Raw genomic sequence first — 11,419 nt, forward strand, 5'->3', positions numbered from 1 at the left:
AGTTATATTCTTGTACATAGGGGGCAGTATTATAGTAGTTATATTCTTGTACATAGGAGCAGTATTATAGTAGTTATATTCTTGTACATTTGTAAAATATATATATATATTGCCATTTTCTGAGGCCCGTAGCGTCTCCCATTTTTCGGATCTGGAGCCGAGCTGATATTTTTATTGATACCATTTTGGTGTAGAGAAGATCATTTGATCGTATGTTATACCAATGTTGCAGGGAGCAAAACAACATAATTCTGGTGTTTTTATTTTGTTTTTCTTGTTATGACGTTTACCAATCACTTTAATTATTTTTATATATTGATAGATCAGGGGATTCTGAATGCGTTCATACCAAATGTGTATTTTTTTTTGTTATTTTTTAATTGTTTTAATTTGAATGTGGGTGATTTGAACTTTTATATTATTCAAAACTTTTTTTTTTTTTAACTGGGACCATGAGATCATCTGATCGCTTGTGCTGCACAGAGCAGGGCTTCAGGGCGCAGGACAAGATTTTCTAAAAGGTTCTCAAATATTCAGGTAACTTCTGCGTTCCTCCAGTAGAGGGCAGTATGGATCTGTGGCGCACGCAGGCAGAGGAATAAGTGCAGCAGAGCCGCGCAGAAGCTGGGCCGAGCTGTACGATTCTTCTACCTGTCGTCCTGACCCTGGCGTCATCATTGCGATATTATGGCGGTTATTATAAATGAAGACAAGGAGGAGGCATCAACATCTGTAACATGGAATAGTTCATCCTGGAGGGGTGCGGGTGCAGGCGCTGAGCCTGCCCAACACTCAGGTCTTGAAGTATACAGAACAAGAAGTCAATGAAGACTAAAAAAAATAAATAAAGAGTTTAGTAAACAAAAAAAAAAATCAGAAAAATGTATATTAAAAACCATTAAATCGGTTTTATTTTCCCATTGAAAAATAAAGAATATAAAATATTTATCAGTATTTTCAGAGCTGTCCGCGAAAGTCCCATCGATCAGAAAAGATGTCAGAAAACCGGTCCAGCAAGTGCTGTAAAGGGAAACATATAGAAACGCCCAAATTGCTGTTTTTGCTCATTGCACTTCCCCAAAAAATGCAAGAACCTGTTAAAACCGCTGTATGTGACCCAAAATGGAGCCATCGGTAATCGAACCCGGAGAACTAAACGCAACCGCCGCACTGACGGAAACGTGCACATGTCAGGGGCCTCAGAACACAAAGACAGGAGCGAAAACAATACAGAATTTATAAAGGTCACTAAAATAATGAAGAAAAAAAAAAAAACTTACACAAGTTTTGGGTTCGCCGTATTCGTACCGACCCGGAGAATCGGTTATTTACCGCACAGTCTTACTGCACGGTGGAAATATTCCCCATTTCTTGGATCATTATGTGGTGAAATGAACGTTTTATCTTAAACTGTAACTGGAGCAAAGAGAAGCTCAAAACAAGGGGAGAAGGACGGAAAACACAAGAACGCAAAACGCTACGGAACTAAAAGGCTGTCAGAAAATCAGATATTCCTGTATTATACCCCAGAGCTGCACTCACTATTCTGCTGGTGCAGTCACTGTGTACATACATTACATATCCTGAGTTACATCCTGTATTATACCCCAGAGCTGCACTCACTATTCTGCTGGTGCAGTCACTGTGTACATACATTACATTACTGATCCTGAGTTACCTCCTGTATTATACCCCAGAGCTGCACTCACTATTCTGCTGGTGCAGTCACTGTGTACATACATTACATTACTGATCCTGAGTTACCTCCTGTATTATACCCCAGAGCTGCACTCACTATTCTGCTGGTGCAGTCACTGTGTACATACCGTACATTACTGATCCTGAGTTACCTCCTGTATTATACTCCAGAGCTGCACTCACTATTCTGCTGGTGCAGTCACTGTGTACATACATTACATTACATATCCTGAGTTACATCCTGTATTATACCCCAGAGCTGCACTCACTATTCTGCTGGTGCAGTCACTGTGTACATACCGTACATTACTGATCCTGAGTTACCTCCTGTATTATACCCCAGAGCTGCACTCACTATTCTGCTGGTGCAGTCACTGTGTACATACATTACATTACTGATCCTGAGTTACCTCCTGTATTATACCCCAGAGCTGCACTCACTATTCTGCTGGTGCAGTCACTGTGTACATACCGTACATTACTGATCCTGAGTTACCTCCTGTATTATACTCCAGAGCTGCACTCACTATTCTGCTGGTGCAGTCACTGTGTACATACATTACATTACTGATCCTGAGTTACCTCCTGTATTATACCCCAGAGCTGCACTCACTATTCTGCTGGTGCAGTCACTGTGTACATACCGTACATTACTGATCCTGAGTTACCTCCTGTATTATACCCCAGAGCTGCACTCACTATTCTGCTGGTGCAGTCACTGTGTACATACATTACATTACTGATCCTGAGTTACCTCCTGTATTATACCCCAGAGCTGCACTCACTATTCTGCTGGGGCAGTCACTGTGTACATACATTACTGATCCTGAGTTACCTCCTGTATTATATCCCAGAGCTGCACTCACTATTCTGCTGGTGCAGTCACTGTGTACATACATTACATTACTGATCCTGAGTTACCTCCTGTATTATACCCCAGAGCTGCACTCACTATTCTGCTGGTGCAGTCACTGTGTACATACATTACTGATCCTGTGTTACATCCTGTATTATACCCCAGAGCTGCACTCACTATTCTGCTGGTGCAGTCACTGTGTACATACATTACATTACTGATCCTGAGTTACATCCTGTATTATACCCCAGAGCTGCACTCACTATTCTGCTGGTGCAGTCACTGTGTACATACATTACATTACTGATCCTGTGTTACATCCTGTATTATACCCCAGAGCTGCACTCACTATTCTGCTGGTGCAGTCACTGTGTACATACATTACATTACTGATCCTGAATTACATCCTGTATTATACCCCAGAGCTGCACTCACTATTCTGCTGGTGCAGTCACTGTGTACATACATTACATTACTGATCCTGAGTTATATCCTGTATTATACCCCAGAGCTGCGCTCACTATTCTGCTGGTGCAGTCACTGTGTACATACATTACATTACTGATCCTGAGTTATATCCTGTATTATACCCCAGAGCTGCACTCACTATTCTGCTGGTGCAGTCACTGTGTACATACATTACATTACTGATCCTGAATTACATCCTGTATTATACCCCAGAGCTGCACTCACTATTCTGCTGGGGCAGTCACTATGTACATACATTACATTACTGATCCTGAGTTACATCCTGTATTATACTCCAGAGCTGCACTCACTATTCTGCTGGTGCAGTCACTGTGTACATACATTACATTACTGATCCTGTGTTACATCCTGTATTATACTCCAGAGCTGCACTCACTATTCTTCTGGTGTAGTCACTGTGTACATACATTACATTACTGATCCTGAGTTACATCCTGTATTATACCCCAGAGCTGCACTCACTATTCTGCTGGTGCAGTCACTGGGTACATACATTACATTACTGATCCTGAGTTACATCCTGTATTATACTCCAGAGCTGCACTCACTATTCTGCTGGTGCAGTCACTGTGTACATACATTACATTACTGATCCTGAGTTACATCCTGTATTATACCCCAGAGCTGCACTCACTATTCTGCTGGTGCAGTCACTGTGTGCATACATTACATTACTGATCCTGAGTTACATCCTGTATTATACCCCAGAGCTGCACTCACTATTCTGCTGGTGCAGTCACTGTGTACATACATTACATTACTGATCCTGAGTTACATCCTGTATTATACCCCAGAGCTGCACTCACTATTCTGCTGGTGCAGTCACTGTGTACATACATTACATTACTGATCCTGAGTTACCTCCTGTATTATACTCCAGAGCTGCACTCACTCTTCTGCTGGTGCAGTCACTGTGTACATACATTACATTACTGATCCTGAGTTACATCCTGTATTATACCCCAGAGCTGCACTCACTATTCTGCTGGTGCAGTCACTGTGTACATACATTACATTACTGATCCTGAGTTACATCCTGTATTATACCCCAGAGCTGCACTCACTATTCTGATGGCGGACTGCGTATTTACTGGTGCATCTCACAAAATTAGAATATCATCAAAAAGTGAATTTATTCAAGTTCAATACAGAAAGTGAATCTCCTATATTGTATAGAGTCATTACACACAGAGTGATCTATTTCATGTGTTTATTTCTGTTAATGTTGATGATTATGGCTTACAGCCAATGAAAACCCAAAAGTCATTATCTCAGTAAATTAGAATACTTTATAACACCAGCTTGCAAATGATTGTAAAATCTGGAATGTTCCCTACTGAATGTATGATCAGTAAATGCACTCAATACTTGGTTGTGGCTCCTTTTGCATCAATTACTGCATCAATGCGGCGTGACATGGAGGCGATCAGCCTGTGGCGCTGCTGAGGGGTTATGGAAGCCCAGGTTGCTTTGATAACAGCTTTCCGCCCGTCTGCATTTTTGGGTCTGGTCTCTCATCTTCCTCTTGACAATACTCCATAGATTCTCTATGGGGTTAAGGTCAGGCGAGTTTGCTGCCAATCAAGCCCAGTGATACTGTTGTTTTTACACCAGGTATTGGTACTTTTGGCAGTGTGGACAGGGGCCAAGTCCTGCTGGAGAATGACATTTCCATCTCCATAAAGCTTGTCGGCAGAGGGAAGCATGAAGTGCTCTACAATCTCCTGGTAGACGGCTGCGCTGACTTTGGTCTTGATGAAACACAGTGGACCTACACCAGCAGATGACATGGCTCCCCAAACCGTCACTGATGGTGGAGACTTCACACTAGACCTTTGAAACCAAGGTCCCAGAGTCTGGAGGAAGAGTGGAGAGGCCACAATCCAAGCTGCTGGAAGCGGACAGGACGTCCATGATACGCGTAGTTTTATAGCCCTGAATAAAGCATGCAACTTGTCACGATAATGTGAATATGCCATGGTTGAGTATCCACCTAACTTTACAAGACACGCTGCGGCCATTCCGACCCCCCTTCTTCTCACTCTGCCTGCTGCTATGTGTGTAATTCAATACCCTCACTAGAATCACTGAAGTTTTATGGCTAGGGCTACTTTCACACTAGCGTCGTTTGGAATACGTCGCAATGCGTCGTTTAGGAGAAAAAAACGCATCCTGCAAACTTGTCTGCGCGATGCGTTTTTTCCCCATAGGCTTGCATTAGTGACGTATGGCCACACGTCACAACCGTTGTGCGTCGGGTTTTGGCGGACCGCCGGTACAAAAAAAGTTACTTGTAACATTTTTTGTGCGTCGTGTCCGCCATTTCCAACGGCGCATGCGCGGCCGGAACTCCGCCCCCTCCTCCCCGGACATTACAATGGGGCAGCGGATGCGTTGAAAAACTGCATCCACTGCCCCCATTGTGCTACATTAACATTGTCCGTCGGTACTTCGGGCCGACGGTTTGCGACGGCCCGTACCGATGGACTAGTGTGAAAGTAGCCTTAGCTGCAAATACCAGTCTTTGCGAAAACTACTCATTCCCTCCTCCCAACCAATAGCAGCCAAAACTGGTATAGGAACCATGCGCTTCTTTGTTCTATTAAGGGGATATATAGTGGCACCGATTCGGGCTAGGGATATAAGAATTATATATTCTGGCTGTCCATCAATAGATCTATCACTCACTGAAAGCGGTAGCAGCTAAAGGCAACAAGTGCAAAGTGCGGACTTCTCAGTAAGCGGTTCACATAATTACTCCGTGTTCACACTTAAAAGAACGCCCCTGAAGTGGGGAACATCATGAGCATGGTGACGTACTTATGCGACGTTCACACAGCAAGTTATGCATAAAAATAGTTAACATAGCTCTAAGTAAAGGGGAGGTGTCAGCCTCTAAGTGATGTCACCACAGGGGGAGTGCCTGGGTTTTGGGCTGGAATAACTTCGTGAGACAGCATTCTTGCAGTGTCTTTGTGTCCAGGGTCCTGCTGCTATATAGATGTGATATGCATCTAGATGTGTGTATCCTCCTCAGCTTACGGCCAGCCACGATATGAAATGATCTGAACGCTGTTTTTTTTTATTTTAATCCCTCTTTAATTTGTAATTGTAATGTACACATATATTTGTCTTCTTTATAATATCTTTTTAATACTTTGTAAACACTGCCTGCCTTTTTATGGAGTAAAATATAAAATTACTAGCTTGTCTCTCCTCGCTCTATAACGAATGGTCGCGTCCTCTTAAATGAATTACGATACTGATTTGGGTTGGCTCCGGACCCGTTAAACCTTAGGAAATCGGAGCTGGTGGCGACTTTGTTCTGTGCGTTTGGGAGTCTTCGTAGCGACGGTGGCGTTGATAATTATTGTTCCCGCCTGAGTGGGAGTAGTATATCGCCCTCGATGCAGCGTGCCCATTAGCCAGTACATAGCAGGCAGCCTTTCCGGCGACTAATTACCCTAGGTGCAGTACCTAATCTGACCTGAGGGTAAAGGGGGCACCAGAGAGCTGCAAGTTCCAAACCGAAAGTGGGATATAGATAAATTCCCTTCAGAAGGAACCAGGGGCAACCAAACAACCCCGGTTCATGACAAAGTGGTGTGAGTGGTGGGGATGATAAAGGTTTCCTCCTTGGGATCCCTGACATATTGGTGGCAGCGCAGTGGGATCCCTGAAGTATACGGTGGGATTCATGACAACTCTTCTGAACTCTGACTCCCTTGCCTGATTTTTGAGGAGCGCGGAATTGTCGGTATCTTTAATATCCTATCCAGTTACAATCGTTAGCACTGCTGTCACCAAATCCATGTCTCTGGGGGGCCCCCAATATGCTGCCCCACAGACCCCTCTTCCCAGCAGCAGGTGAGCCATAGACGCCTTCACATGACAAGTGAATGAAGAATCTAAAGTATGAAGCAGTTTTGCTTAAATCAATAAATACAAATCTCCTACCGTTTTGTGTTTACAGCTCCTGAGCAAAACAATGTGTCTCCATGTTCCAAGCACTCCTTGTGTAGCGATCCTGCAGTCAGGCATTGCTTTATGTCAAATACTTTTGTGAAAAGTTGTCGCTTCTCCTCCAACACTCCTCTTCTATCAGCAGGGGGCAGCACTGAGCCACTGTCCAAGGTTGACTCTTCCCCGTTTGTTCCTTGTGTGTTGGTCTTTGACTATTATAGTCATGAATCAGCAGGCTCAGACTGAGCAGAGCCTGGTTCATGGGAGGACAGAGATGAGTGACCGGTCTAGTCAGATGCATCATGTGTGTGACATACCGCTCTGCGGTGCAACAGACAAGTGACGCCCTGCACTTGTCAGCACAAGTCGAGGCCTCCACCAGTGATTCACAGCACAGGAAGAATGTGCAGAGTCTGCAGCCGGCCCATCGAGTCTGACAGCTGTGGAGTGTGACACACAAGATGGCGGCACACGGGAGCCAGACTATAAACCCGGCCTGTTCCCCCTCTGTACAAAGCTCACTAAGGTGGCTGGCAGTCTAGGACTAATGACTCCACAAGCAGAATAGTGAGTGCAGCTCTGGGTATAATACAGGAGGTAACTCAGGATCAGTAATGTATGTACACAGTGACTGCACCAGCAGAATAGTGAGTGCAGCTCTGGGGTATAATACAGGATGTAACTCAGGATCAGTAATGTAATGTATGTACACAGTGACTGCACCAGCAGAATAGTGAGTGCAGCTCTGGGGTATAATACAGGATGTAACTCAGGATCAGTAATGTAGTGTATGTACACAGTGACTGCACCAGCAGAATAGTGAGTGCAGCTCTGGAGTATAATACAGGATGTAACTCAGGATCAGTAATGTAATGTATGTACACAGTGACTGCACCAGCAGAATAGTGAGTGCAGCTCTGGGGTATAATACAGGATGTAACTCAGGATCAGTAATGTAGTGTATGTACACAGTGACTGCACCAGCAGAATAGTGAGTGCAGCTCTGGAGTATAATACAGGAGGTAACTCAGGATCAGTAATGTATGTACACAGTGACTGCACCAGCAGAATAGTGAGTGCAGCTCTGGGGTATAATACAGGATGTAACTCAGGATCAGTAATGTAATGTATGTACACAGTGACTGCACCAGCAGAATAGTGAGTGCAGCTCTGGGGGTATAATGCAGGATCTGTATTGATTGGACCTCCTATATCTGCCATGACTCACATGCTCCTCCACAGTGACGTACCCCTCGTTTAGTCCCTCAGGCTCCCCTCTTTCACCCCCCCCCCCCCCCATTTTCCACAATATAAACCACAGATCAGATTGTGCAAACCAGGTTGAAGGTTTATTATAATATTTGCGATTGGTCCCGGTCGGTGCTGCAGCGGTTCTCCCAGGTTGAGGCCTTCGGGTTGTAATACTTGTATTGCGGAGCAGTAACGGAGTACGATGGGCAGTGGACGGAGCGCGCTCAGTCCTCGTACACCCACTTGTAGGCACTACTGTCATAATCCACCAGCTCCTCCGGCTTAAACCACAAGGCGACTTCCTTCTTGGCACTCTCCACGGAGTCACTGCCATGGATGATGTTCCTGGAGGAGAGAGGCAGCAGGATGTTACATGATCGTCTTTGCACCGACATACTAACTTCTCATCAGTGCAGCACGTCATAGGCAGCAGCGTGATTGCAGCTCTGGATGTGACTGCAGTAGGACATGTTACATAAGCGCACGGACAACGCTGTGCACTGGCTGCACTCCACGGCCAGCATTACTGTAATCTCTGCCCCGGACCCGCCGCTAACAGCAGTTTAATCTGTGGCCACAGATCACATTGTGCCGTGGATTATCAGTCTCTGCTCATCCAGCCCTGCGACCTCCGGGATTATAGTGACCCCAGAAAGTCAGTCGCTGCCATATCAGGCTGGATTATAGGAGATCCCAGAGGAGGAATTGCCCTGTAAGCGATTGTCTTCCTGCAACATTCATGTTCAGGCTGTAAGTGGCCAATGGTGAGGAGGTGAAGAACATGCAACTCCTGATAGTGACGGAGCGCATGATGCGGCAGCTGCTCACCTGCCAACCTGGATGGCGTAGTCTCCCCTGATGGTGCCAGGCTTGGAATCGGCAGGGTTGGTCTCTCCAGCATGACACGGCCGGTCTTCACCACATTTAACCCTTCCCAGACCTGTAAGATAAGAAACTATGGTTACCGGAAACTTCTGCACTTCTATTCATGGAGTTTTTCCGCTGTCCGTGACTCTGGCAGGTGGAGCACAGAATAATGCACAGGGGACCCCCGTAACACCGCTAGCGGGGGGCCGGCGCTCAGTGTGACAGTTCCATCCCCTCCATACAGTCATTAGCCTCTATAGAAAGTTTAATGGACATTGAGAACCCAGCAGACCCTCACTGACCATGGCGACCACGGGCCCGGAGTGCATGTACTCCACCAGGCCGTTGTAGAAGGGGCGATCCTTCAGGTCGATGTAGTGCTGCTGCAGAAGAGTTTTGGAAGCCTAGAAGGAAAAAAATAAATGTAAGATAATATAACTGAAGTTTGATTGTTGAGGATAATTCTGCCCCCAGGGAAGGGCGAATATGTACAATTACACAAAGGGTTAATGCGAGAAATGCAAGGAGACGACAAACACCAGAAGCCCAGAGCTGTCGCCTGCACCACGACACAAGGTCACGGAGGCAACGACACAAAGTCACGGAGGCACTGCAGGATTAGGAATATTGCAGATTACCGGTCATTAAGGTCAAGTGTCACAAATCAGAACGGGAACGGAAAGAGGAGATGGGGGAGAGGACGCCCCAGGAGACGGCAGCACGGGAGCAGAGAGGAGGGGGGGGGGGGGACAGGACGCCCCCAGGAGACAGCTGCACAGGAGCAGAGAGGAGGGGGGGGGGGGGACAGGACGCCGGCAGGAGACAGCAGCACAGGAGCAGAGAGGGGGGGGGGGGGGGGGGGGGACACAGGACGCCGGCAGGAGACAGCAGCACAGCGGCAGAGAGGGGGGGATAAAGGACGCCCCCAGGAGACTGCAGCACAGGGGCAGGGGGGGGGGGGGGGGGGGGGACAACAAGACGACCCCAGGAGCCGGCTGCACAGGAGCAGAGAGGAGAGGGGACGGGATATGCACAGGACCAGAAAGAGGAGGAGGGGGACAGGACGCCGGCAGGAGACGGCTGCACAGGAGCAGAGGGGAGGGGGGGGGGGGGGGGGGGGGGTGACAGGACGCCGGCAGGAGACGGCTGCCACAGGAGCAGAGAGGAGGGGGGGGGGGGGGGGACAGGACGCCGGCAGGAGACAGCTGCACAGGAGCAGAGAGGAGGGGGGGGGGGGGGGGGGACAGGACGCCCCCAGGAGACAGCTGCACAGGAGCAGAGAGGAGGGGGGGGGGGGGACAGGACGCCGGCAGGAGACAGCAGCACAGCGGCAGAGAGGGGGGATAAAGGACGCCCCCAGGAGACTGCAGCACAGGAGCAGAGGGGGGGGACAACAAGACGCCCCCAGAGGAGCCGGCTGCACAGGAGCAGAGAGGAGAAGGGATGGGATATGCACAGGACCAGAAAGAGGAGGAGGGGGACAGGACAGCCCAGGAGACGGCTGCACAGGAGCAGAGAGATGGGGACAGGCCCCCAGGACCTCACCAGAGGGGCCCCAGCGCTCACCTGCTGCATCTTCATGGCCGCCAGACGGAAGCCTTTCTGCTCGAAGCGCTTGACGATGTCGCCGACCAGGCCTCGCTGGACGCCGTCGGGCTTGATGGCGATGAAGGTCTGCTCCTTGTTGCTGGCCGCCATCCTGAAAGGAAAATAAGTCAGAGGGCGACAGTAAGAGAACGGCGGCTGATACCAGAGGACAACAGCCACACTCACAGCAGAGGCCAATGACAGAGTGACTGACAGCTGGAGAACTACAAGCCCCAGCAGCGCAGCCCTGAGATAAGGGCCGTCACAGCACACAAAGGAAGGCGATAAAGTTATTGTAGCCGCAGACTACCACACCCATCCGGCACAGCCGCGCTCCCGCCTCCCGCCATCACTACACTCACTTTCACCAGAGGAGACAGGACACGAAAGAAGAAAGAGAGCTCGTTCCGGCTGTATTTATACTAGCGGTGACGTCACCAGGCCATCCGGCTCCCGATTGGCAGACGGGTGGGCAGGACGAGGAACGAGCCGGCCGGTTGTGACGAAGAATCCGATTGCTGAGATGGAAGGATCGCTGCTATTGGCCGTTATATTTAAATATGCGCATTGTGTGATGCGCGGTGCATGCTGGTCCCCAGTGAGCCCCATAGTAAGTAACTAGAAGGGCTAAATAGAGCCGAGGGGTCACTGAGGGCCTGAGGGGGCGGGAGAGCTGGTCACCAGTGTGGAGCAAATAAAGCAGTGAAT

General features: G+C 48.1%; 1 protein-coding gene across 1 annotated transcript; it reads right to left on the reverse strand.

Annotated features, from left to right (window-relative positions):
• Positions 1–8,333: 8,333 nt before the first annotated feature.
• Positions 8,334–11,208, reverse strand: LOC143785224 (nucleoside diphosphate kinase A1-like). Its single transcript, XM_077273941.1, is given in 6 exon segments — positions 8,334–8,602; positions 9,086–9,155; positions 9,158–9,197; positions 9,427–9,528; positions 10,691–10,823; positions 11,074–11,208. Coding segments are annotated over 5 exon segments (465 nt in total). The 5' UTR covers position 10,823; positions 11,074–11,208; the 3' UTR covers positions 8,334–8,481.
• Between the last annotated feature and the right edge of the window lie 211 nt (positions 11,209–11,419).

This window comes from Ranitomeya variabilis, chromosome 7 (assembly GCF_051348905.1).
Source record: "Ranitomeya variabilis isolate aRanVar5 chromosome 7, aRanVar5.hap1, whole genome shotgun sequence".
Classification (NCBI taxonomy): domain Eukaryota; kingdom Metazoa; phylum Chordata; class Amphibia; order Anura; family Dendrobatidae; genus Ranitomeya; species Ranitomeya variabilis.